Source organism: Lactuca saligna, chromosome 1 (assembly GCF_052625555.1).
Source record: "Lactuca saligna cultivar CGN05327 chromosome 1, ASM5262555v1, whole genome shotgun sequence".
Classification (NCBI taxonomy): Eukaryota; Viridiplantae; Streptophyta; class Magnoliopsida; order Asterales; family Asteraceae; genus Lactuca; species Lactuca saligna.
Genome location: NC_136417.1, coordinates 13,253,887 through 13,281,885, shown reverse-complemented (window position 1 = coordinate 13,281,885; position 27,999 = coordinate 13,253,887). Strand labels below are relative to the sequence as shown.

At 33.2% G+C, this 27,999-nt stretch overlaps 3 protein-coding genes across 10 annotated transcripts; 1 reads left to right on the top strand and 2 right to left on the bottom strand.

Annotated features, from left to right (window-relative positions):
* Positions 1–18: 18 nt before the first annotated feature.
* On the bottom strand, positions 19–8,710 carry LOC145010106 (protein MALE DISCOVERER 1-like). 7 transcript variants are annotated; one of them, XM_078968805.1, is made up of 19 exons: positions 8,300–8,709; positions 7,878–8,075; positions 7,001–7,066; positions 6,746–6,883; positions 6,423–6,530; positions 5,404–5,540; positions 5,076–5,269; positions 4,763–4,895; positions 4,569–4,640; positions 3,776–3,919; positions 3,528–3,671; positions 2,523–2,609; positions 2,384–2,433; positions 1,756–2,205; positions 1,462–1,652; positions 1,217–1,349; positions 918–1,072; positions 682–849; positions 19–613 (listed from the first exon to the last, which is right to left on the bottom strand). In XM_078968805.1, the coding sequence occupies exons 7-19, from the start codon at positions 5,164–5,166 to the stop codon at positions 368–370; spliced, it is 2,064 nt and encodes a 687-aa protein (XP_078824931.1). In that variant the 5' UTR covers positions 5,167–5,269; positions 5,404–5,540; positions 6,423–6,530; positions 6,746–6,883; positions 7,001–7,066; positions 7,878–8,075; positions 8,300–8,709; the 3' UTR covers positions 19–367. The 7 variants fall into 7 exon arrangements, with proteins under 7 accessions (XP_078824931.1, XP_078825017.1, XP_078825054.1 ...); XM_078968891.1 differs by having other exon boundaries at positions 5,076–5,220; XM_078968928.1 differs by having other exon boundaries at positions 19–610; positions 5,076–5,540; positions 8,300–8,710.
* A 2,886-nt stretch (positions 8,711–11,596) lies between these two features.
* LOC145009928 (histone H3.3) lies at positions 11,597–12,791 on the bottom strand. The gene is made up of 5 exons (XM_078968561.1): positions 12,675–12,791; positions 12,482–12,577; positions 12,279–12,355; positions 12,014–12,104; positions 11,597–11,936 (listed from the first exon to the last, which is right to left on the bottom strand). The coding sequence occupies exons 2-5, from the start codon at positions 12,551–12,553 to the stop codon at positions 11,766–11,768; spliced, it is 411 nt and encodes a 136-aa protein (XP_078824687.1). The 5' UTR covers positions 12,554–12,577; positions 12,675–12,791; the 3' UTR covers positions 11,597–11,765.
* A 4,129-nt stretch (positions 12,792–16,920) lies between these two features.
* On the top strand, positions 16,921–18,517 carry LOC145010003 (cell growth defect protein). 2 transcript variants are annotated; one of them, XM_078968657.1, is made up of 3 exons: positions 16,921–17,102; positions 17,568–17,738; positions 18,148–18,517. In XM_078968657.1, exons 1-3 carry the CDS (start codon positions 17,007–17,009, stop codon positions 18,163–18,165), a joined length of 285 nt encoding a protein of 94 aa, XP_078824783.1. In that variant the 5' UTR covers positions 16,921–17,006; the 3' UTR covers positions 18,166–18,517. The 2 variants fall into 2 exon arrangements, with proteins under 2 accessions (XP_078824783.1, XP_078824749.1); XM_078968623.1 differs by having other exon boundaries at positions 18,138–18,517.
* Positions 18,518–27,999: the final 9,482 nt, after the last annotated feature.

The window sequence follows — 27,999 nt, the reverse complement described above, 5'->3', positions numbered from 1 at the left end:
CATGTATTTGAGAGGAACTGAAGGAAATTGAATTTGATTGGATGACTAACTGATTAGTTCCTTGGGTCTACTATAAGGTGTTTGACAAACGTTCCCTAAAACAAGATACTTGGCTATTCTCTATTTTTTCTTCTCCCCAACTTTTACATATTCAACATATATATATATCTCACCACGAAAACACTCGACACTTAACACAGGACATATACATATATCTTATTTCACGACAAACAAGTCCCCGAAAAATGAATCAAATCGAGCAACGGCATCTCGATGATAAGCGTTTCCCCCATCTAACTTCACTCCTCAAAAACTGAGGGGTAAAATGGTCATTTTCTTTTCAATCTAACTTTACATTGTTGTTTCGTTACACTGGCTCTCCAGATAAGATCTCAAGTTCAGCCCACCAAAGAGGCGAAAGTCTGGGCACTGCTTGCTCGGGTGAAATCCCGAGCCCTCCCTTTAGCTTCTGAACCACTTCTTTCATTGTTGGCCTGTTTCGAGGATCTTGTTGAATGCATTCTTCAATAATCTGATAAATGATGTCAACTTCTTCTTGCTTAAATGATTTTAACGTTGGATCGACCGTGTTGTCATCCACATATTGCTGCTGCTGAGAAATAAATGGAACATAAAAACCTATTTTGTAAATAAATAAAAAAAAGAAAAAAAAAATGTTACCGAAGGTAGAAGAGGTCCTTTGTTGCCAGAAATGATTTCGCGCATTAAGAGGCCAAAACAGTAGACGTTTGTCTCCGTATCGATCAGTGGTGGCAGTTGAGAATGGTCATCCGCTGTTGATACTTTTGATTTTGACATGAAATCTCTCCAGAAACTCATCTCTGCAACCTGAGAGTTAAACAAGTAAATAAAACATGACGTATAATATAACATGAAATGAAATGAAGTTGAGTTACTTTGGGTGCATAATCTTCGGTCAAACGGATCATTGTGGAGTCGAGGTTTGAGTGGGGTATGGGAGGATTCAATTCGTGCATGTATTCAAGACAGTAAGCCGTTCCCATAATAATTCTCATCCTCGAACGCCAATCAAGATGCTCAAGCTCTTTAACTATATATATATATATATATATATATATATATATATATATATATATATATATATATATATATATATATATATATAACACCAAACAAACGTTATCTTGTATCAGGATTTTAAAAAATCAAAATGATAAACAACCAGTTCTCTTACCATGTAGATGCTCCGAGAGTGAGCCATTAGGAGCATACTCAAACACCATCATCCTAGCAAAAGGTTCATCCTCCTCACAATAACCGATAACATTAACAAAGTTTTTGTGATTCACTCGTGACAACACATCAATCTATAAAAAAATTTCAAAACCAAACATCATATATGTTATTGTTATGTTAGCTACACAAGTTATTCGTTGTTCGGTGTATATAGATAGATTACGAACTTGCAAATAAGCAAACCTTCTTACGGAAGCCTAATTCGGCACGCTTTGACCAGTCTTTGAGACTCGTCATACTGGTTGATGCAACACAAATCTCGACTCCACTTGATAATGTTCCTTTGTATAGAGTGTAACCTTCTGTTGTCTCGATAATGTTGCTGAAATCCTCGCATGCTGTTTCTAGCTCCATCCGGTTTAGCTTTGGAACACCTGATAACATATGTAGTAAAAGTAGTAAATTTTTGTATTTCCAATCAGGGGACATATGGTATATGCATGAACATTAAGTCATTTTTGTTTAAAGAAATATTACCAGTAACAAAAGCTTTCTGCAACTGGCCACTGATACCAGTTCTCCAAGGAGATATTGTCTTCACTGCCCGACTTCGACACACGCACCAAAGAGTTGTGCAGATGATTAGCACAAGGATTAGGCAAAATATTATGACCAAAATCTTCCACATGTTTGAATTGGATTCACTTTCTTGACTTTGATTTTCAGAAGTTGAGTCTTTAAAGGGGCCATGTGATGATGGTGGGGGATTATTATTATTAATATTAATAGGTGTAGGTTCTTTTTTTTCTTTTGGTACAGCAGGAAATGATCCGCTGCTTCTACTACTTGGGAGATTTATAATTTTTGGGGGACCAAATCCGTCAATTGGAGAAGGTGCAGCTGCTAGATTTGGAGATTGTTCTGCTAGTTTTCGGCGTACGATATTCCCATCATGTTCTTGTTTCACATCTTCTTCTGATTCAGCTCCTGATTTACACATGCAAACAAGATTATGTTTGTTTGTTATGCAGGACAGGATAAAACAGTTTTGTACATTAAGAAATAAGTAGCAATTATATAATAAAGTGGTAAGGCAGGGGCAGTTTGGTCATTCTCCTGATTAGGTCGGTTTACAGTAGTTTAAATAAGAGTATGGGCGTCTTACTTTTTTCAGTGTTAAGACAATTGTGTGAGGAGCACTTTCCATGCATGACACTTGAGCAAAGAAAGAACAAAAGAAAATTAGTTAATAAAACAAATAAGAAAAACATTAAGTTCCAAAAAAATCGCAAGTTTTTCCTTACAATTTGAGGTAATGATTAACTGTTTCTTTAATCCATATTAGAAGAGGATCAGCTTTCTTTAGAAGTTTAAAATCTCCCTGCCAGATGCTGTTCACAATAGTAATACAACACAATAAGTAGACATTCTCCTTTCATGATTATAATAAAAAAATGATAGATCACAGTTGAATCTATCATATACCCCAGGCATTTTAACAGATTCACAGGAACAAAACCACTCAATAATACCAGTAAATTAAAGATAGATTTCCATTCATTCGAGAGGAATGGTCTCTCCAAGAAGAACAAAGTTCTTTACAGATTAATTCTTCGCTGCCTACTTCCTAGAACATAAGGACTATATATACTATCACTAAAGACTAGAGACAAAAGGAATAACAGCCAACGTAATCAGGTGCTGTTCCCACTAACAAAACAGCCAATAACAATCATAATACCAAAAAGACCATTCTACCCCTAAAGCCCAATAGATAACAGAATGATTCTAATAAAGCAAATCAAATAAAAGCACTCTAGGATTAGTTGGGGCTTATCAAAAAAATATAAAAAAAGGAAATCAAGTAATGATGGGGTACATACTCATCATTCACTACACAAACTTTCAACACCAATCATTCAAATCATGAATGAAATGTTTGTAACACAATACTTTGAAGAAACATGCTTAGTAACTTTTATCTGGTGATTGTTGCTTGAAAGTTTGTGCACTTGATATTGAGTTCAAAAAGCAGCGAACTTTAGTTTATTTTTGCATTATAACAACTTACATTCATTTTTTCTTATTGAGGCATTGTACTTTGATAAATCTAACCATCTATACAAGTTGATGCTATGGCTTTCAAAGTACAATGCTCTAATTGGAAAATTATGAAAATCGGATATGCTATAATAAACAAACCATTAAAATTTTTTAAAAGGAGGGTGCTGCTTCTTGCATTTAAGCCATGTACATGGTGATGATAATATGATTAATGAGTATGCCCAAAAGAATGTGGAACCTCTTACCAACGTCCAAATTTCCTATTTAGACATCCAATCCCATCTGCAACAAGGGATAAAAGATTTTCATCATATTGCATTTCATACAGAAAGTTGAGAGTCCTGAGCTCCATGGGAATCGATCCTTCAAGATTGTTGTTACACAGCAACCTAGAGTACAAAACTTCCAAATTAACTAATATGATCAAAGTGCATGAGCATACAATGAGATAGATTTGGTGTACAGATGTGAGGGAGTTAGTTATTTTACTTACAACTGTTTTAATGAATGCATTCTTCCTAGCTCTGAGGGAATAAATCCACTGAAGTTATTATCCCTCAAGTCTAGTATCTCCAGCATTGTGAGCTCACCAAGCTCTTTGGGAATAGCTCCTGAGAACTGATTCTGTGAGAGGACACTAGTAAAACACGAATGCATGAGCACCAGAGGGAGAATATTAACAAAAAATAATCTTTAAACTTATTAATATTAATATCGACTCTTGATAAATTCATTTCTCTCACATTTGTGTGCTCTCTAGTGATTCTAAGGTGCTATTTAAGCTGTAAGTGTTTCTTTATAGCTTAATGCAAAAAGAGCGGCTTACTTGAGAAAGGAGGCTTTCTCCATTAAGTTGTAACTTTTTACAAATTTGACCTCAGTGTCCAAGTAATGTTACTTATTTACCCATTATAAATGTTAGACAAACCAATTGCATCAATTTATTTCTTTTTGCAAAAGAGTTTGTAAATTCCTTGACTTTCTCTATTAAGTTGTTCTTTCTGCATTAACTCAAAAAGAAACACCTACATGTAACTTAATGGATTAAGTCTTGTCCCCATTATTTCCAAAAGGAACATCTGCTAAAACATTGATGAACCACATCCTTATTTACATCTATCGTACCACTAAACCATGGATAGAAGAAACCATATATCATTATACCAAGTGGGGTATAATCAAAAACTACATAATCACTCAAACATACAATACTTTTATAAGAGGACATAACTGAAGAAAAAACAAGAAGCCTACCAAACTAGCAGAGAAAATAGAATAACACTTACAGATGTCTCAAATGAGTAAGGTTCCCAATCTCAGGTGCCAATACTCCTTCCAAAGATAGCCCGTTGAGATCCCTTCAAAAAATACAAAACACATCACAAATCATATTCATTCTAGATATAAGCAACATTGTAGGCATAAAATTTAGTCCTATACATTCATTTGCATAGTGAAAAGCAGAGAGCAATGGACTTACAAGACTTGAACATTACCATCAACACAAAGAACATTAGACCATGAGCATGGGTCAAGGTCACTGGGATTCCAACTTGTGAATGCGCCATATGGATCACAAGACACTCCTGCCCGAAAATCCAACAAGGCCACACCTGTATTCCAATTACAAACAACCTAGAAATATTTATATACATGTACACAAATTAAAAAGGTCCCACAACCAACATAGGGGAGGTGGGCATTTGGAATGCAGAATGTTTGGAATATGAGGGAATTGAATTCTATCATGGTATCTAACAAGCTACTTTTTTGTGGAATGTTACAAAACTTACCCTCTGGATTCAGTGAAGAACAGCTGTGAAGAAGAATCAAAAGCATGAAACAAGATAAACAGAGTTTATATGTTGTCCATCTACACCCCATTGCGGTGGTGGAGGCAGCGGTGGTTTCTGCCAACAGCCAGGACTCTACAAATTGCTAAAGAAAATTCCCAGCTTTAATGGTGACAAAGCCTCCTTCAATATAACTGATCACTCAACCAAAACCAACAACAATCTTTCTTTTTCGGGGTTTTGATGATAAAAGAATGTAGAACCAATAAAAAAAATGGTAATCTATACCCCTAAGAAAACCCTATTTTACAAATACAACAACACATACCCCTCTTCAACTTAATGATCAAATCGGGGTCCCTCATTTTATGGGTTTCTAATCTTTTTTGCCATAATGCCTCCTTTGTGGCATTACTTGACAAAAATGTGCAAAAACTTGCAATCTTGAAGGTATTCAAGTGGAACCTGAAAAATGAAAGATTTTAGAGAGATGTCAGAAAACCAACAAGATTTTTTGTATTTCACACAAATAGAACCAGAAAAGAATAAAAAGGCAATGGTTAAGAATACCCTCAACAGCAAGCAATAAAAAGCAAAAGGGTATTGATCAAGGATGGAATATAAGTATATAACCAAAAGATAGTGAGACAATATAAAGAACAAAAGGGCAATCAGTTTTATCAAAAAAAAAATCTCTATTTCTTTTTGTTGATGTTTTTTTACCTGTGTGATGAAAGAATCTAAACAATTCTTTTCAAAATAATGTGGGTGAAAATGTAATGAAGAAATTTAAAGATGAAGACAGTGATGATGAATAAACTGGACCTTGCAAGAAAATTATGAATCAAATGGACAGTAATCACAAAAAATAAATTGGAACTAAAAAAAAAAAAAAAAAGTAGAAAGATATCTAAGATTCTTGAATGCCCTTTTCAGGATGATCTCAGAAGAACCTCTCTTCAACCATCTTTTCTTAAAGAGGGGGGAAAGAATCTTGCTCTCTCTTTCTCTCTCTCCCTGTTGTTCCTCTCTCTAAAAATTAAAGAAACTTTATCTCTCTACCCCCTCAACAGGCAGGGTTGCCACCCCCACAAACACCAAACGAAATTTTATCTCTCTTGTTTTGTTTTCCTATTCTTTTACTAAGATTTTCTTGTATTTTTGTTATAAAAGTGGTTTTGTCATTCTGATATCAACAGGAACTATGGATGGTCCTACTCACATCTTTCTTGATCTACTATGACATCTGTGCCCTTCGCCACAATTTATAATTAGCACCCAATAAACAGAAACAACAGACTCTTCTTGTAGTAGACAAAGAATAATGGGTAAGCAGATGATTTTAACCTGGAAGCTATGTTTGAAGGTCACCACCTTGTTGTGGCTTCTATGACTTGTATGTGAAAAAGAAGGTATCTTTGAGATGATAAGTGAACTTTGTAACCCTTCCAATAGCTGTGCAACAAACAACAAAAAACTTTGCCAATTAGTAAAGAAAAGGCAAAGCTACCATCTTAGAATCTACTTTTTCAAAACTTGTTACTTTTGCACTATTTGTTTCATGTTTACTTTTCTTCAGGCATAACCCACTTTTCCATCTAAATTAAACCAACATACAAATTTATTGGGTAACTATTTACATGATTCATGAGATGATATATTCGACTGACCTTGAGGGATTGAAGATGACAGGTGTTTAACTCTGTCTCACTATAAAGAAGCAATTGCCTTAAAAGCCAACTGCCATCCGATAATGTATCTGTTAAAATTTTTGTTTGGCAAAAAGGACTAATCAATGCGTCTAGTACCTGAAACCATGGAGTTTGGATCCTCAACTTTTATTTTTATTTTTTTTAATGCTAATAACATTATGCCCAAAAAAAAAAAAAAAAAAAAAATGATAAAGAGTAGGGAACAGAAAGTACTAGAAATCTATGTACACACGAGCTTTCTCCAACTTCCTGATAAGAACATGACACTTCATACTGGTCCTGTCAACAACAATTGAGGTGTCAAAAGGATCACATTTTTATACTTTCAGCATATATTTCAATAAGAATACTAAAGAACAAAAGATAATGTTCAAGTGGATGATGTAAGTAATGTATTGTCAACATGACAACTTCTAAGGATAGATTGCACATTTTTATAGAAAATTTGAACACCTCAGAAATAGTAAAATGTGTCAATGATCAGGAGCGTATGTTATATATGCACGTGAATACTGTAAGCAAATTATTAAATTTTTGGGACGTAAAGCTATTAAGAGCTTTTAAAAGAAAGTAAATGTTGGGATCTTAATTAGTAAACTTTATTTGTAAGGGGTGTAGTTCAAAATCAGATTAAGGTAAAGTCAAAGGATTTACATGAGAAGTATATACCAGTTTAGTTGCAGAAAAACGTAGCATTTTTATCTTTTTTTTTCCTGGTGCATGTTTTTTTAGAGAGGATTCAAGAAAGAAGAAACTTGAATGCAAAATTCTGGAAGATTTTCGTTCATGCAAGTTTGGTTTCAAGTTTAGCAACATGTAAGGGCAAATCAGTTAAGGAAGTTAAGCTACTGCAGTATCTAACTGCCATGACAGAAGCTTTTTGCAGTATTCTTTTAGGTAATTTTATTTTGTGGGTATGATTGACAAGTTAAGCTGTCACTTTTCTTATATATAAGTTACATCTAGAAGACAATATATAGAGTATATAATGAAAAAGAACCTTCAAATATCTGATAACCTTCATTTCTTATGCAAATTTTAATTAACAAACAGTGTTTAGCATAATTACAGTTAATTAGATGTAATGTACCTTCAGCCTTTGAAGGTAAACATTGAGTTCACCATTACAACTAAGAAACAAAAATGTTTTGTTTTTTGAACCCAAGTGCTATGACAATTTGAGATAAACCTCAGAAGAAGCGTGGAAACTGGACCACCATTCACTCCACTTTCCATCCTTCCAGACAAGACTTGGAACCACATTCCAGGATCATTGCCCCTACAATAACTGCAAGCAGAAGGTAGAAGCAAAAGGTCAATGGCTGCAGTAGCCAAAAGACCTGTTGAATGACAATTTGGTCACTCACCATATGTATGTGTGAAAACAAAAATATGCATATAGGAATCAGAAATTACCCCAAGCAATTGAAACAATCAACTTAACAAGGGGAACAAAATCAGAACCCATACATTCTTCTAACCTTTTAACACCATATCAACACAAAGAATTACCTAGAGAATTTCCACAATAAATACCAAGAATCGGAGAAGATGTTTAAAATCGACGACGTTGTGGGTGGAGGGACCAGAATCGGCGACGTTGGGGGTGGAGGTGGCCGGAATCGACGTAGTTGGGGTGGAGGAGGCCGGTTGAAATTTGGTTAAGAGAATGAGATGAAGAAGGTCTCGATTTGGGAGGGAGAAGTAAGAGCGTCGATCTGGGAGGGAGAGGGTTTATGTTTTCGTGAAATATTTTGGGGGGGAATTAATTAATTGGCAGGGGAAGTATTAGCAACGACAGATCGAGCCACGAGAAATTCCGTCGTGTTCCCTCGCTAATAGCGAGGGCTTAGCAAGGGATATGTTCTGTTGTTGCTGATTCGGGTAGCAGATCTGTTGATCAACATGTCTACAATTTAGGTAATCGATATGCTTTTAAAATCCGTCAAAACTTGCTTAATAGATCATATATCCGTCGCTAATTACTATTTTCCGTCGCTACTTCCGTCTTTGAAACCCATATTTCCAATAGTGACATGACATTATTATATATATATATATATATATATATATATATATATATATATATATATATATATATTAAACGATTGACACTTTTTAGGAATAGTAAATTTATGTGGTTTTTGGCAAGAATAATCCTCTAGTTATGTGTTTGTGTTCAAATCCATCTTTAGGTTATTTTATGTCAGTATCCATATTTTGTGCGGACAGGTGTTGGGAATAGTTTTGGTTTCCCGGTCATTTTGTGTTCAAATCCGTCTAAAAGTGTAATTTTTGTTTTTTAAAACAAATATATATAAAATAAAAAAAATTAAAAAAAAAAACTTTTTACATCCTATAATGAAAATGAATATGTCAAAAATAGAAATTTAATTTATTTTTAAAGTCATTCTTAAAATATAAAGTTATTTTGTTTATATTTCAATTTTGCTGAAAGACATGTCGCATCCGACCCCACGTTCCCCACCTAGTTATTATAAATAACATGGATATTAACTAAAGTAATATTAATTTGAATTAACACTAAACATTTATTAATTAAAAAAAAGCTTTTTTTGAAAAAATGATCAACATTTCGGTCATTTCGAATAACTTATAAATACTTTTTTCTCGCAGAAAAATACTCGGTGTTGATTTCTTTGTATACATTTAATATTTCAAAAGGAAAAGGAATTCACGAATTTCAGGAAGAAATCTGCAATCTAATAAATAATTTTGGAATTTCGATAAAATATTTTTTTACTAAATATTTGACAAAAATAAATAAACGTGGCAAAATAGAGAATATATTTGATAGAAAGGTTATATCGTTTGATTCAAAAATGATGGTACTATATACTTCCAAATAGATATTTTGGACATGGATGAATAAAGTCTTTTGAGAAAAAAAAAATTATGCAAACAAGAAAAAAAAAGATTCACATTAAATATTTTTTATCCTTCTGAAATATTTTGTAATGATCCATTTAGAACAAAATGGATATTTTTGTAAAACACACAAAAAAATGATTATTTTTATTAAAAACTTTAATTGTAATGATTGCTTTAATCAATATCCCTAAATAATAATATAGTGTAACAAAAAAATTACCAAAAAATGTAATTGTGATATTAAAACTAGTGTTGTCCATTTAAATATTTATCTTGATAAAACTTATAATAAAGAGCATCAAAATGAATGTGTCTCAATATAGACTATCATCCTTGTCTCATATTCATTTTAAAACATCCACAACCTTTCAATTTTTATCTAAATAATCACAATCACTCAAGAATTTTTAAATTTATATCTTACTAGGTGATAGGCTTGTGTGAACACGAGTTCAATGATATTGATCTTCATAATAGTTCTACAACATACACACACATACCAATATGATTAAAATCAAAACATTACTAAGCATATTAATATGAATAATATGTAATATAATCATTACAAAGCTCTGAACATTATAATAAGGGTTGTCCATAACCTTTCAACTTCCATCCCGTTAATCCCAATCACTAAAGAGTTTTTAAACTTATATCTTGCTAAGTAATAGACATATATGAACAGGATCTCAATAATATTGATCTTCTGAATAGTTCTACCACATAAATATTTATAACAATATAACCAAAATCAAGAAATTACTAATCATACTAATATGATAACCAGTGTAGTATATATAAATTTTGAAGTTGTTCCTTCTAGACAACATTTACACGTTGTGTTTGATAAGTTGTCTTATTCATAAATGATTGCCACATTTATTCACACTTTGCTTGTTACTCTAGACTAGACAACATAAAGTTGTTTGTGGATCAACATAGTCTTCACAATAATAACCATGCTCTTGAAAGTAATTGACATTGGCTTTTATTGATTGTGATTGGCAAACACACTAATAAATTTAAATGGCATTCGTTTTTCAAATGGAGTTAAAAAGAATCCTTGTCATTAACATTCAAGACCCAACATTATTTTCAACTACATATCATAGCACCTACTTTCAACTTTAGTTTATGATTCGCTATTTGTGACAATTTGACGGAGTTTAGGAGATTAGATGAATACAACATTTCGGTCAACAAATTTTATTATTCTGAATTGTCTAATTTGTCTAAGCTTAAATATGTTTGTAAATAATAGCGCATCCGACTAAGAATAATAGCTTAATGATAAACAATGATCATTCTACACATGATTTAAACATCTAATATATTCAACTTCAAAATATCTTTTCATAATTTCATTTCTTATTACGTAACTCCAATCCTACCATTAGACTTGCATCCACGGTGATTATGAACTCATATCACTATTTATTCCTTTTTAAAATTTACGAACACTTATATTTCAACATCCATTACTTTCATTTGATTGGATTAAAACATTTATGTAAATTACTTGTCTTATAAATCATGTCATTCCATTCCAATGGTGGATATCATTAGAATTATCAACGGAAGTCACAATTCCATGAGACGTAACGAAATCATCTAAGAAGCAAATCGTAAACATATAATTCCTTTAAGAAGCAAATTATAAACATATAATTTCTTTTTCTCTAATCCTGGTCTAACATCCCCGAATGAAGGTGAATGAATCTCATTAAAGATGTCATGTTGGTCATTCATTTAAATTAAAAATATGCTTGGCAGACACAGTGAAACAAGTACAAGCTCACAGCAATCAATGGAGGCATCACTCGAAAAACAATCAGAAACTATATCATATCGTGAATAATATGAATGAATGCATGAAAAACAACCACAAACATCTACTGTTCACCAACAAGAACACAATTCAAACAAAATCAAATAGGAACATATTATACCATTGACATCAACTTTAATCAGTTGTAGAGAATTTACAATCCAAGACAGAAACATCAAATTCAACTTGTCCCATTACGACAAAAACAACTAAAAGTAAAAGACGAAGAAGAACAATTAGGCATGCTAACAACAGAATCTAAGCACGCTCACCACGGATACGCCTAGCCAACTGGATGTCCTTGGGCATGATTGTAACCCTTTTAGCGTGAATGGCACACAAGTTGGTATCCTCAAACAGACCAACCAGGTAAGCCTCTGCTGCCTCCTGAAGGGCCAACACAGCGTGGCTCTGGAACCTCAAGTCAGTCTGTAACAAAACAACCACTGATAATTACATACTGTAGAGAAATAGCTGTTGAAATTGCATAAACGCAGTAAACACACCTTGAAATCTTGAGCGATTTCACGAACAAGCCTCTGGAATGGCAATTTGCGGATCAGCAGCTCAGTACTTTTCTGGTACTTACGAATCTCACTGCAAGTTCAAATAGATATCGTAAGCAAAACTTAGGCATGATCGATCGTAGATGAGGACTAATATAAAATACTTAATCGAACTATAGTGTGAAATTATGTTAATCCTATTGAATTGATGATGAAGAGTTAGTAAATTTCAGAACAATAGTTTGAGAGAAAGTATAAGACTCACCGTAGAGCAACAGTTCCGGGACGGTAACGATGGGGCTTCTTCACTCCTCCGGTTGTCGGAGCTGATTTCCTGGCAGCCTGTGCGAATGTCGCGAGGATTAATAATCCACTAGCATGTGAAAGAAATTACCGAACTAACACAAAATCGAAACGGAGATCGACAAATTCCTCACCAATTTAGGCATAGAATTAAACGTCGCATACCTTGGTAGCAAGTTGCTTCCTGGGAGCCTTTCCTCCGGTGGACTTACGAGCAGTCTGCTTTGTACGAGCCATTGCGATTCAAATTACAAGAAAAACCTGAAAATAGGCAAAAAGAAATCAAGAATTAGAGCGAGAAAACAACAATCTGAAACAGTTAATTGTGGTTTTTGATGGGCAGGAAGAATGATTTTACCGAAATAGGAGAGTTGCTTGATTTGGGAATAGGGTTTTGGATTGGGGAAAAAAGCTCGGTTAGTTATGGATACGTGGGTATATATATACACGGTAAAACGTGGATTTAGTGAGAGAAATCGGGGATCCATCTACTTATCTCCGGTTGGTCGATATTATGATGGACGATTTTGATTGGTTACAAAAAATTGACTCGGATCGTGTTGTTGTGTTTGTTTGACTCGGTTTATTTGTGTTTCTTGTGTGTGTAGTGGATCCCCGAGTTGAACTCGGCCAACTCTTTCCTCGACTTAACCCATCTCCGTCGTTCATGGCCATTTTTTATTGTTTATTTTTTTTTACATATTTTCTAAAATTTCATAATTAATTGTATTTTTTTATGTCTAGTTGAATACTAACTTTTTTTTTAGATAGCTAATTGTTGAATAGTAACTTGATTTAGGGCGTGTTCGGTACAGAGCGTTTGAGAGTTTCTAGTTTTTAGCATTTGACAAAACGATCAAGCTTTGTTTGTCACTATAAGCTTCTAGCGTTTAGTTTAAACAAAACGGTTCAAATTCAAATGGTACATCATGTAACGTTTAACAAAACGCTACAAGCCACCCGCTACTAATTAATTTTGTCGAACACACCCTTAAATAAAGGTAGCATGTATCTCTTTAAGTGGACGGAAGAGACTGAAAAAAACAGTGGGTCGATCATGTTATCGTTGATGGAACGATTCCGAGCGTAAGGAGGTATCGTTCAATTGAAATGTCACGTGTTACTTAACTTGTTGATTTTATCTCTCTACCAGCTCTCTTCTCTTTTTGACCTTTTAAAGACGGTACTGTTTTCAAAAAAATAATTATAAATTAATTAATTAACTAAAAAAAATAATTTCAAATAATATCATCATATGTATTCAAAATCAATTTTCTTTTTGAAATATTTTACTTGCTCGAGCATAACGAACAAGACGTGTAATTGTGTTATTACTTATAAGTTATAACCAACCATAAAAATATGATAAAACATACAATAAATTTCATGAGTAAAAAATTTTTTGCTCAAAGAAATCACAAACACAATAAATCTTTGCATTTTGAAACACTTAGCATGATAGATCGTATTGTAATAAAACATAACTTAAATCATATAACCATAACCATTGCAGAACATATTTTATTACAAAAAATACAACTACAATCTTCATACAATTTCGGACTCAAATTACATCAAAAATCCGGTAGAGTTTAACCTGTTGAGTATCAAAAAATTATTATTCACCATTCGCACTTACTATACTAGTGTTTTTTTTTTTTTTGCTTGGAGCCTCTTATGTTGTCTAGTGAGTATATCCACAAGTTTATGAGAAAGGTCTTCACTAATTCCTTTTGCATACTAACACAAAATCGTTCAAGTTGTTCTTCTTTTACCCAAAAAGTTTGTTTCCATTTTGTTTTAAAACGTTTATATGTTTAACTTTTTGCACATCGATATGAAACGTTGCTCTTCACTCCTTAGCACGTTTGGTACAGAGGAAGAGAATTACAATAGATAATAGAAATGTAGATAAAGATAATTAAGTTGAGAAAAAGTAATTGATCACACTATTTGGTACAATAGACAATTTACTAGAGAAATGTCATGATAATTATTTCTCTTGTTTGGTTGCATTAAACAATAAATGAAAATAGTTTTTTTACCTATTTTATGTTGGTGATTTTAGTGTTACCATGTCATTTTATATAACTGAAACTAACATGTGAGCTAAGGGGCTTCATAATTTGTACTATAATATATGTAAAAGGTTGTACAAAGCACACATATGTATAAGATTCAATTAGAAGTCGATTCAACGACAAGTCGGGGGTCCGGGGGCAACGCCCCTGGGCCTGGGGTTTCCAAAGGGGCAGTGTCCCTTTGGCAGGGTATAGGGGCAGCGCCCAAAAGGTCTTCGAATTTTACATATGATACCGTAGTGATAAATTCAAAATTTTGAGGATGATTGTGATAAAACTAATGAATTTCGTTAATTTTGGAAACCCTAAATCCTCATTAAAATATGGATTTCCCATGCTTGCTTCCAAATCATCCCATGATGGCCAACCCTAATCTCGTTTATTATATACACAACTCTTATCTTTCAGAAGAGTGACACGAAAACTATTAGCTTTTTTTTCTTCAAACAAACACATAGTCGTTCTAGCAACTTGATTCGTAAGTGTCCTCTTGGACTATCATAAGTTGAATTTCTTACAACACATGCATATGATAGAAATATCAATTTGAAAAGTGTTTAACATTATCCAAGGGGTATTCAGATCTCCTATATAAACCCTATTCCATCCAACTGTTTATTTCTTTCGAAACAATAATTTTTTATATAATAATATGATCGTGATATACATCTTAGTTTGTCAAATTATGTATTTTTTATGTTTATAATTTTTAATTTAACAATTATGTTTTTATTTTTATAAAAGACAAACACATCTAAATATATAGTCAATTTTGAATCAATTCACCATGGGGATTTTTATATAATTGGAATCATAAATTGTTTGACTCAATGATTCACGAACCATAGCAATTTTGATTTCAAGAATCACTAACTCATTTGCAATATAAATTTCAACCTCTTTGAATCAATTCACCATTTGGATTTAATACCACCAACTTGTATTTCTTTTTTATCAAAAGTGAAATCATATTGACAGTATCAATTATATTATCAAAAGTGAAATCATATTGACAGTATCAATTATATTATCAGCTTTGACTAAGGCTTCACAAATCCTAAACCAATGAACTCTTTTAATTCTTGATCACAAGAACCACTGCATTAAGAATCAATCTTCATCAAAACATCAGGCCATGAATTCAAGCATATGAAATTCTAATTTTGGCTTTCTTTATTTGACTGATTAATCTTGACATTGCTTCCATATCTTTTAGAATGCCAATTTTAACTTTCAAATTCCTTCCAATATCAAACACGAAAGCTTCCATAAATTCAATTAATCGCTTCAACAAACACCAAATAATCAACATCCAATAATTTCCAAATCAAACATAAACCAACCAATCATAATTCGATGAACAAATAAAAATCAAGTCATATCTTAACGGATAGAAAAGATGTTTTGAAATCAATGAAGTTGTACCTGTGAAATCTAGAAGTAGTTGTGAAGATATTGATTGACGAAGAAAATCATAGACGAAAAATAAGGAGCACACCCAGTTTCAAACCGAAGACCTAAAAATGTAAATCCAATTCTCTTTTTTTTTTTTTTTTGGTCGAGGGCTCAATATTTCTTTTTTCTCCCCGTTCCTTTATTTAAAAAAAAAAGAGAAATAAAATGGTGGAAATGAAATTATATTTCTCTTATTTTTTACTATTTAGGTTGTGTGTATCATCATGTCTGAAGAATGTGCCACATTTGTTCACAACACCATTACAATCTAAAGGGACAATGTCCATACGGAGAAAGAGGGAGATACATAGGAGGGGGGAGAGAGCCTCCATGAAGATCCATGAAGTCAGCCACTCCACAAAACGACTACGAAAGAGCAAGATGATGTTCTCACATAAATTAACCATTCAACGTCGGATTCCACACTTGAAATCACCCTCATACCCGACAGCCTTACGGAACAAGAAAAATGGAAAATATTCCATTTCTCTACCTTTAATTCTAAGCATCAAACATGATTTTAAGGTTGAAAGTTAAAGTATTATATTGTATGAGATATATGTAAAATCCTTAGTACTTTAAGATTAGATTAGATCTCTTGTTCAAAAATAAAATAAAATAAATCTAAATATATAGTCATTTTTTTTCATAATCAAATCAACTATGTCTTTAACCTATGTGAAACTAAATATATAGTTAATTTTTTTTTCCAGGAACGATAATCTAATCCACTACGAGATTGTTTGGGATGACTTTTAAAACTTCTAACTTTTAACTTTTTCAAAAAGTTAGAAAAGATACAAAAGATGTTTGGGTATTGAAAAGGATCTTTTAAAATGACTTTTTGTATAGAATGAAAAGAAAGTGGTTCAAAAATCACAAAATCCTTTCTTTTTGTGATTTTTGAGATTTTTTAACTTGAAAAATTAATTTTTACTTTAAAAGCAAATACAAACACTTTTTAAATCACTAGGCAAAAAAAAAACTTTTAACATTGAAATTTTTTCCCAAACACCCCCTATATCTTTAACCTATGTGAGACTGTGTATTTAATGTCTTTAGCCTATGTGAGACTTGGAACCCTTCAGCCCTTGTAAGTAAATAGCCAACTATTGTCGTATGTTTTGTTATATCGTTAACAAGTTTCAGTAGCAATGAATCTTAGCAAGAACAAAGGCTATGGATGGGCGGTTTCAGCTGGACTTAATGCCGCTTTTGCTGCCATTTCTGCCAAGTTCATTGGCCCACAGGTAGCTATATCCCCCTTCTCATTTGTATCTCGCTTTCTGTTTTACTGTCCTAAACACCTCATCACATACTTGATCCGAACCCTAAAACCTCTTAACTCGTCACCGTCGATCAATCAGAATTCGAGTTAATCAATTCTTACATAGATTATTTCATTGTTGACGGTGTTCTGATTTGTATTCATGTTTAATTTATCCGATTGTTCGTTCCACTATTTCCCATATAGACATTCAGAAATAAAAGTTTGCTATTTGAATCCTAGTTAATTCAGAAGTACACTTTGAAGAACAGAGCAGTAATTTGTCGATTTGCTCGTGTCTTGTAAATTTCGATCACTTGTATTTTTGTCTCCATCGTCATTGATGAATCCATTAAAACATCCAATCTGATTAGAGAATCTTAAGTATGATTATGTGCTACTTTGATACTTCTTGCACAGTTAATAGAAAGGTTTTATTCTTCAACAGCTTTTTAGGTATGCCATGGTTATATTTTTCAATGTAGTGATGTGGGGATGCTATGTGAATAGCTTGAAAGCTCTCTCATCTCTTCAAGCAACTGTCACCAACTTTGCATCCAACTTTCTGTCTTCTGGTTTAGCTGGGTTTTTCCTCTTTCAGGAACCAATATCACTCAAGGTACATCTATTATCTATCCACATTGGGTTAATTTTAGCTATTGAAGATTGTAAACTTTCTTCACAGGTTATTATCATTATAGACAATCTGTTTGTATTGATTTGGTTCCACAAGTCCTTTTTAGTAAGGGTGTTGCAGATAATAGTTGATAAATAGCAAGATTTTTATTTACTTCCACTATGTGTCAAATTATACATTACAATCTTCATGAAAGGGATGAATTAGCTTTTTGCATATTTGCATGTTTCTTTCCAAATTGAGAATTGAGAATGTATTTCTTGTAATATTCTATTGGTGTTATATTTTGGTAAGAGCATGCATGAGATTGTAAATTATCTTCATATCATGAAAGTGTTTGATATTTCATTGGCAATCTCATTAGTTCCATGTCTGATACAGTGGTTTGCAGGTGCCCTTCTCATTGTAGTTGGTGTATTTGTACTCAGTAGGTCAAGTATAGAAGAGAAAGAGAGCAAAGACTAAAGCTTTATTGTCCTTTTTAGGTTTTTCTTGTAAGGAACCATTTTTTCTTTTTTTTGTTAATTACTTAATTTTCTGAGTCATGATTTCAGTTTTTGTAGATTTGTTCATTCTTAGAGAGCTGATTTGAGCAGACCTTTGTGTTTCAATTTCCCTTGTTTGAATTTTATAGCAGGGCAAAGTGCAATTGAAGCATGATAGTTCTGCTATGTTCTCATACAATTGAAGTAGATTAGAAGAATTAGAATGTCCTCCTTCAATTGAATGTTTAGAAGCGAATGATTACATGAATTCTGCCATTTGAGAATTGAGGGTGAAAGTCACTTTACAAAATAATTAGCTAACTGCTCCAACAAACTATACAAACCCCTTGGCACTGACTCAACTAGGTAATGACAAAAGTACCCCTAGTTGGACCCTTTATTACAGACGCACCGAGACCCAACACAGACATATACCAACTAGCATCGGTTGATTAAAAAGTCAAGAACTAATGTAATGTTTGGTCCTTCCCGTAGAGCTTAAGCTTTTCCTCAAGTTGTATATCAATATAAATCATTTCATCAAATCTTGTGGATTTTACTAAGATGAAGAACAAATATGAGTTTTGCTAAATTTGGGTTAAATCTGCAAGTTTGTTTTGTTCATTGAACCATCATCTTCATCATCAATAACACCCGCTAGCCAGGATGTCAAAGGAGGGAGGGAGGTCCGATCCAATTACAATTCGGTTGGATCGGTTTCTATAACATGACTTAGGGGTCGTTTGATAGTTGCTAATTGGGTTAGATCTGACTGGATTAGAAGCTGATTGGGTTAGAAGTTCTGATCAAGTTAACTTCTAATTGAAACTTGTTGTTTGATTTTGCTTCTGATTGACCACACAAAATGACTATATTACCCTCAAACAACATTTTTTTATAATAATTCCTTTATGATTTACCATTTTTCATTTGGGATGACATATTTATAATAAGCAAAACATTGTCATATCTAAGTCCTAATTTGATTAGAATACACCAAGATAAAACAAATACATTCATAAGAGCAAACACCTTCCAAGTTCCAAGTTCTATGAATCAAAAATAAAACTGAATGTGGTGGTTGTCGAGGCCAACACAAATAATAACCCTAAATATTACACACTAAAATAGTGTATAGTGGTAAAGGGATTGAATCCACGGAGATTGGTTCAATTTGATAACTCTATGAAAAATCTCTTTGTAAAATACTTGGAATATGACAATAAATTAAAAATGGGGGTTTTGATGTTTTCAAAATACTTGAAACAAACTAGAATTAACTATGATTTAAATAGACAATTGCAACAAAAATAAGAATTTGATGTAAAATCAATAAGGGAAAGATGGTTGACTTAAAGTTTTCTCACTTTGACTTTTGATGAACATATCATTAGAATTCAATGGTGCAATACTTGTTTTAAATCCTCATTTGGCTATAGTAATCCAAGGAGCTTGAGATTACCTAGACTTTTCTTAATTGTTGAAATGGTTAGAGAAGCTCATAACAATTTCCTTAGTCAAAGTCACTAATTCCAAATAGCATGTAATTAGTGAAAGTCAACTAGCATTAAGAACCAAAAAGTCACCAAATCCAAGAGGGGTCAAATGCTTTCACCACCATGTTGGAGGAAATGTTTTTATGATTGTGTGAAGCAAAAAAACAACACAAAAATCATTTGTTGCTTGCTAATTTGAGGATCCTTTACTTAATCAAGAAATTAGCCAACTAATCACCACAAACACATTTAAACTCATGAACTAAAACATACAAGTAATGATAAGATGTTAAAACACAAAACATTCCCATAAAGATTCAAGAACATGTTCATGGATTCTTCAACATTCAACAAAAGTTCAAAGGATTAACCAAAAGTCAACCAAGATTAGCTTAGCCAAGCATGGCTAAACACAAAGAAACAAAGTTAGAGAAATTTGTACCAAACATTAAGCAAGAATCAAGAGGTAAAAATATGATGTTCTTCAAGGGTTCTTGGCCTTCAAAAGTCTTCAAAACTCCAGAGAGAATCTTCAAAAATCGGATGTCCATGAGTATGCAAAAGATGGGCACCAACCTTCCTCAAATAGCTCAAAAGAAGAATTTCCGAAACTACCCCTGCAGGGCCTTGCGCGACCCGCGTGCTGCTGCGCGGGTGGGTTGCGCGGGTGGTCCCTGGATGTAGCATCTTTGAGGTTTTGGGCCTCCATAGCTTAGCCCACTTGGCCCAGGTCGAATCCAATCACCTCCTAGCCCATTTTCTTCAAGTTTTTCTTCATTTTAAGCCTAATTTGACCTCTCTAAGTCCTCCAATGCTCGTGAACTCGCCCGATCAATAATTTACGTACGCTTGAATATTCCCCCGCATCTTGCAAATTTAAAGTTTATTTCTCTCCAAGTCTTCAAATAATCATCAAGATCACTCTATGCATCATCTCCACTACCCATCAAGCCCAACGTCATTTTTGTCTACCAAATCTCATCGCCTCCTATACGTCCCGAACACTCCCGCTCCGCTAGACCCGAAAACCTGCAATTATGCTCACAAGATTCGAGAGTACCCGAAATAGTCATAAAATAACAAAAAGGAAAATATGCATGGAAATTATCTAAATTATGAATGAAATATGCTAAAATAAACTATAAAAAGAAGTAAATAAAATGAAGCTATCAGAATGCCATCTCATAACAAACAAAAAATTAAATTACACAACAGAGTTCTTGCATCTTCACGTTTAACTTGACAAATTATAGATATAGTTTTACCAATTACACATTGTATAGTTCTATCCTTACAGCAAGATCAATCACTATTATCAAAATCACGAGAAACTCTAGCATACAAACATCAAACTGTTGTAGATGCTGCATCTTTCAAATCATTTGGATTAATGTGAAGATCCTTTAAATTGTTTGGAGGAGCTCCCATGGAAGAATAATTTTTGTCCTTCTAGAAACTGAGAAATACAAATACCATTTAGAGCAACAAATTCCTTGCACAATAAAAACAAATAATCATGAACATAACAACAAAATAATGAACAAGAAAAATCATGTAGAGCAAGATCGAGGCAATAAAATCACATAAACTACCATTTCTAGAGCATCAAGATGTTCATCAGAACTAACAATACTATATTGTCTGATAGAATCATAATCAATTTCTCCACGTTACTAGTTGGACTTTCTCAAACCCAACTCATAAGAAATCAATGATCTTTGTTCTTGTTGTCGATTCAACATTATAACATTAATTAATAGGCAACCAATAGTAAAAAAATCAAAAGCATAATTGAAATATTAAGCAACATGAAGCAGGAAAATGATCCAAAACACTAAAAAAAAAACACGAGCTCTGGACCTCGAAAAAGCTTGTTGTTAGGACTTCAATCTAGAAAGCAGGAGGTGTTTAGTAGTCCACATCCTTGCATAAAGCTTTCTTGATGATCTTTGAAATCTAAATCAAGTAACAAAAGAAAAATCAAATTCGAAATCAGGTGCAAGATAAACAAAAATCGAAAGCAGAGCATATCAACAACAAGGAAAATTGAAATAAGGTGCATAATGAACAAAAATTGAAATCAGAGCACATCAACAACAAGAATCAGAGCACATCAACAACAAGATAATCAGAACACACAACAACAACAATTTCACATGTTGAAATCGATTTTGATTTTGTGGAATTGATCCAATCGATAACGAAGAGATTGTTGTTCAAAAAAAGAACTCACATGAGCAAGACGACGACGCGAAGGAGGAATCTGATGGCATCGACGATGGCTTCAGCGGAACAATGATAGAGAGCCTGAACGATGGTGGCCAATCTCCGTTTCAACGGTCGTTTTATGAATAAGGGTAATAAAGGGCGGTATTGTCTTAGGAAGAAGACAGTGAAGAGGAAGAAGTTGGCTTACGATGTCGATCAAGCGCCAAATGGCAAAAAGGGCATACGATAAAGATGACCCGGTCGGCGCTCTTTTCCTTGGACCGAGTCGGAGGATTTATGAGAGTTTTGGATCGAGTCATAGGTTATATAGATGACATCAAACACACAGACTCAGACCAAGTCAGCAAAAAGTTCTGACTATATTGAGTCAGAAGGCAATCAAACAGCCCCTAACACACGCTAAAACGTATCAATTTCATGTTAAATTTTCGTCTATATTTTTAGTTTTTTTTCCATCTTATACATCATTTTTTTGTAAGTTAAATATTGACTCAAGTATTTTTTTATTTTTTATTTTTTTATATATAAGAGTGACACAATATCTTTATATATAAAAAATTATAACTAGATGATTCAATCTTTCATATGATATGTTTCAGACAAAATACATGGGATAAGTAACATAGACTGCAAAACAATTGATTATTTCGTTTGTAACACATAAATTTCATGATAAAGACAAAATACATTTTTACCAACCCTAAACTTATTTTTCACCAAAATCGCATGTTTTCATAATATTGTTCCTTGCATTAAACTTCTTGATTACGTGGAGATACCCATGTAAGCTCATGTTTCAAGCATCAATCTTTATATATTATTCTTGAAACATGTGTTAACAATTTCGTAACATAAAATAAAGATAGGGTAGTAGGACGCAATACTTGAAAGGTGACATGTCCATCCCAATCATATTATTGTTTATCACAATATTATACCCACCATTTATACCATCTATAATGACGTCGACATGTCACACCATTATGATTCAATTTCTTATAGATCATCTAAATCTCATTTTAGAGGATTCTAATAGGATCGAAAAACATCCATACAATATAATTTACCATGTATACAAATTACATATATTCAATATTTGTTTCTAATGCCCCAAATATGACTATTACTAATCTTATCAATACATTTTTTTAAGAAAAAAATAAAGTTATTTATGAGAAAAACAAAAAAAAATCGAAGGATATAATGGTACCTATGATATTGTTGTATATTTTATGATGTTATGAATATAACAACAAATAGGCAACAAACATACTCAATTTAACCATCTTAGATTGAAATGTCACAGAAAACATTGTTCAACAAACAATAATTATAAAATTTTGTTAGCTATTTGCCATAAATGATGTGCTTTTGATGAAAACCAAACAAACAATCATTAATGTTGATTAATTAGGTTATTAGAATCAAATTCCTATGATATTGTTGAGTTGTGTATATTTTTATGATGTTATGAATATAATGCATTTATTATACACACCAAATAGGCAACAAACATACTCAACTTAACCATATAGATTGAAATGTAACAAAAAACATTGTTCAACAAATAATAATTATAAAAATGTGTTAGTTATTTGCCATAAATGATGTGTTCTTGATGAAAACCAAACAAACAATCATTAATGTTGATTAATTAGTTTATTAGAATAAAATTCCTATGATATTGTTGAGTTACCAAAAAAAATCGGAGGATATAATAATACCTATGATATTATTGAGTTACCATTTTAGAATGTGTATATTTTTGTGATGTTACGAATATAATGCATTTGATATACACATCAAATAGGCAACAAACATACTCAATTTAACCATATTGATTGAAATATGATAAAAAACATTGTTCAACAAACAATAATTATAAAAGTTTGTTTGTTATTTGCCATAAATGATGTGCTCTTGATGAAAACCAAACAGACAATCATTAATGTTGATTAACTAGTTTAGTATAATCAAACTCCTATGTAACTGTTGAGTTACCAAAAAAAATCGGAGGATATAATGGTTCTGATGATATTGTTGAGTTACAATTTCAGAACGTGTATATTTTTACGATGTTATGAATATAATGCATTTTCTATACACACTAAATAGGCAACAAACATACTCAATTTAACCATATAGATTGAAATGTAACAAAAAACGTTGTTCAACAAAAAGTAATTTTAATAATTTGTTAGTTATTTGCCATAAATGATGTGGTCTTAGTGAAAACCAAACAGACAATCATTAATGTTGATTAATTAGTTTATTAGAATCAAATTCCAAAATCAAAGGTAAAGAAAACAAAAAGGATATGCAACCCCCCCCCCCCACCCCAAACGGTTGGCTAGACTATTAGTTATACATTATTATATTAGGTTAGAGGGAGTCGTGTCACGTTTGCCACGATCCACGTAAGCGCCACGCCAGATTTGCCACACTCCTTCAATTTTTTGTCATTTACATGACACGGGTTGCCACACTTGCCATTTTATTTTTTTTTAAATTATTAAATTAAAAAGTAAACATTTCAAACATACTATTTTTTTAAAACTAAAATTTCATCAACTTTAAAGAAAATCACACACTTACACTTAAAAAATAAAGACAAAACTTCAAAAATGGTCCATGTGGTTTTCGAAAATATCAAGTTTAGTCTCTAAGTTCAAAAAACCTCACAGATGGTTCCCGTGGTTTCAAAACTTTTAACATTTGGTCCTTTTTCGCTAACTTCGTTAGCTTTTGGCCGTTAAATGAAGGGCAATTTTGTCATTTCACTTCCATAGGGACCATTTATGAAGTTTTGACTTATTTTTTTTAAAGAAAAAAAATAATTATTTAATATTAAAGGGTCCCACCTTTCTTTCTTTCTCTCTCTCTCTCTCTCTCTCTCTCTCTCTCACACACACACACACACACTCTCCAATACAAATAAGGGGAAATGACTTTTTTCCATGGTAGATCGAAGAAGACGAACAGGCAAAAAAAAAGGTCCGGTGATGATTGATCGAATCGCAAGGAGGGGTGGAGAGATCAATCTCCGACAACCCTCTAAGGGTTTAATTTACCTCCGGAGAGATCGATAAAAAACACACCCCACCCTCGCTTCTTCTTCCCCAACCATAAACACACACAAAAATCGAAGACTGTAAATCGATTTTAGAGAAAAAGATTGGCTCTCAATTCGAACATGTTTCAGTGTGAGCAAGAATACATCTTTCCCAAGCATCACATTAGTGGAAGCATTCACTTTGCATTTGATATCCGCCATTGTTTCCTTCGCTGAATCATATATCGTGCAGTTCCTCTAATATAAGCATCCTTCGATATGATACTCCTATGAACACCGTTATGTTTGACTTTCTGATGATCGAAGATCTCTTCACGCTAATATCGGCTTATCACCTTCCATCCTCCCACCCAAAAAACCCTCCTACCGTTGATGTAGACTTGGTCTCTGTTAATCATTAGGTTATTGAAATCCTTGACATGTGGAAAGTAAATCTAATCGGAGCAAAAACACACAATTAACAATTTAACATCTAACATACCTTCCGGCAAATGGTGAGGAGGCAAGGGCCGGAGGAATCCATGAGAACGAGTTCATAATTGTCAGATGCAATTCCTTTTCGTATACAAATCATTTTTCAGCGATAACCCTGCCGATGTTCATTTCTTTGGAATCACTGACTCTGATGCGAAACATGACTTTTGGAGTTATAGATTCAAAATTTTGATATCTTTTCGTTGATTTGAACCATGTAAAATAAGGAAAATGGGGCTACATTGGAATAAAAGATGCAACAGAGAGAGAGAGAGAAAAAAACCCTTTAATATTAAATAATTATATATATTTTTTAAAAAGTTAAAACTTCATAAATGGTCCCTGTGGAAGTGAAATGACAGAATTGCCCTTCACTTAACGGCCAAAAGCTAATGGAGTTAGCGAAAAGGACCAAATGTTAAAATTTTTGAAACCACATGGACCATCTGTGAGGTTTTTTGAACTTAGGGACTAAACTTGATATTTTCGAAAAACATAGGGACCATTTTTGAAGTTTTGTCAAAAATAAAACACATTTGAAATTAAATAATATACACTTAAACTTCCATATCTGATTTAAAGGGACTTCTTAAGTCATAAAGTTCCTGACTTTATGACTTAGCATGACGTAATGGGACCCAACTCAAAACCCTAAGTCCCAAGCTTCACCAAAAGACTACCAAATCATGCATGAAAGGTTTATACTCATCAAAATCCAAACTTTATGACTCCATAACCCCAACAAAGGCCAAATATGAAGCTCAAAGGTTTATGAGTAACTTCTACTCATAAGAACCACAACAAAAGGGACCAAAATCATAACAAAGTGCCACCTAGCTAGATCTACAAGAAAGAGTTGTCAAAGTTGAGACTTTATACCTCCAAAAGTTAGATCTAGGTGCACAAAGCTTGGATCCAAAAGCTCAAAGTCAAGCAATGACTCTTCAAGAAGATCCTTCTTCCTCTCAAGCACCAAAAACTACATAAATCACTTTGAAGATCTAAAAATCACTCAAATGGGGGTAAGGGTCAATTTCTAGCGTTTAGAGGGATGGATGTTGAAGATAGAGATAAGGAGCTTAAATAGGGTCCAATACCCTAAAATAGAGTTTGGGTCTGATTGGAGTATGCCCAACGTACATACGGTACACCTAGCGTACTCCAAAGAGCACCCCTGATCATCCTGGTTAGTACGCCCAACGTAGGCAAAGTTACTCCCTGCGTACTGCTCTCTTCATCATTACGCCCCACATACCCATTATGTACGCCCTACGTACTCGGCTAAACCTTACAACCACTAAACTTTCAGAAGCCATAACTTCTTCGTTATAAGAGCATTTTCGACGATCCTTATGTCCACAGGAAGGAAACGAGAAACCCTACACTTCTATAAACTCATACCATCCTTAAGACCTTCCGAACAAAAATCAAATTTCCACAAAAGCCCGAAACGACACTTTATAGAAATACCCTTAGGCTCCAAAACACGAACCGAACACCCGAATCACTTCAAATACATCACTTGCACCCAAATGGGCTTAGATCTAACCTTTGACCGATATTTGGGCCACAACCTCGAGTTAGGAATCGATTCGGAACAGAGTGTTACAGAACCAACACCATCTTTTCTTCAGGGGACCAAAAGCAAACTACACCAGCCATTAACAATGACTTTTTGAAGAAGGTGAAAAATAAGAAAGTTAGAAGAATTGAATAAGGATGATGATATTTATACTTGAAAATTGAGGGTATAAAATTTGAGAATTTTGAAAAAAAAATTATATTTTTGAAATTGGGTATTTTTTTTGAAAAGATGGTATTTTTTGAAAAAAGGAATTGAAGTAAAATGCTAAAACAAGAAAAAATGTTATTTGCAAATTTTTCTCTCATCGGTGCAACCTTACCGAATTGCTGAGCCGAGCTCGGTATGCCTCAGCCTTGGCCCGGCGCACATGTGCACGCCAAGGTTGCCGATCCAATTGCCGAACCCATTTCCACAATCTTAAACGGCTAATAGAGAGCTAACAAAAGTACAAGAAAAACAAAATAGAAGTAAAGACTCATCCAAGTAGAAATAACATCATATATATAGATTAGTCATACAAACTATAATAAGGTACAAAGTATTATAATGCAGAAATAACACCATCCAAATTATAATAAGGTACACCATATTAGAATGTAGAAATAATATCATACATAGAGTAGTCATACATGTATTTTACAACAAATAAAAAAATGTATAAAAAAAAAAAATTCGTACAACTAAAATTTGATAAAAGTTTATTCATAATACCTACAAATGAAGAAAAAATATCCAAAATAAAGTGTAATGTAACTTGATTTGAAATCATCAAATGTATACAAAAAGAAAGAACCTATCCCAAAAGAGGGAAAGCAGTGGGCCACCAGGACCCGAATGCGCACAAGAAAGAACCTGCGGAACCCTTAAACCCTAATTTAAAACGAGGGGGGAAATCTTGCTG

Excerpts from the sequence above, each read along its gene's own strand:
- LOC145010106 (XM_078968706.1), bottom strand. The coding sequence starts at position 5,166 with ATGGGGTGTAGATGGACAACATATAAACTCTGTTTATCTTGTTTCATG. Across the intron at positions 3,920-4,568 it reads CTTACTCATTTGAGACATCT|TGTCCTCTCACAGAATCAGT; the intron begins GTAAGTGTTATT and ends GTGTTTTACTAG. Across the intron at positions 1,350-1,461 it reads AATTAGGCTTCCGTAAGAAG|ATTGATGTGTTGTCACGAGT; the intron begins GTTTGCTTATTT and ends ATTTTTTTATAG.
- LOC145009928 (XM_078968561.1), bottom strand. The coding sequence starts at position 12,553 with ATGGCTCGTACAAAGCAGACTGCTCGTAAGTCCACCGGAGGAAAGGCT. Across the intron at positions 12,105-12,278 it reads CCCGGAACTGTTGCTCTACG|TGAGATTCGTAAGTACCAGA; the intron begins GTGAGTCTTATA and ends TTGAACTTGCAG. Across the intron at positions 11,937-12,013 it reads AAATCGCTCAAGATTTCAAG|ACTGACTTGAGGTTCCAGAG; the intron begins GTGTGTTTACTG and ends GTTTTGTTACAG.
- LOC145010003 (XM_078968623.1), top strand. The coding sequence starts at position 17,007 with ATGAATCTTAGCAAGAACAAAGGCTATGGATGGGCGGTTTCAGCTGGA. Across the intron at positions 17,103-17,567 it reads CCAAGTTCATTGGCCCACAG|CTTTTTAGGTATGCCATGGT; the intron begins GTAGCTATATCC and ends ATTCTTCAACAG. Across the intron at positions 17,739-18,137 it reads AGGAACCAATATCACTCAAG|TGGTTTGCAGGTGCCCTTCT; the intron begins GTACATCTATTA and ends TGTCTGATACAG.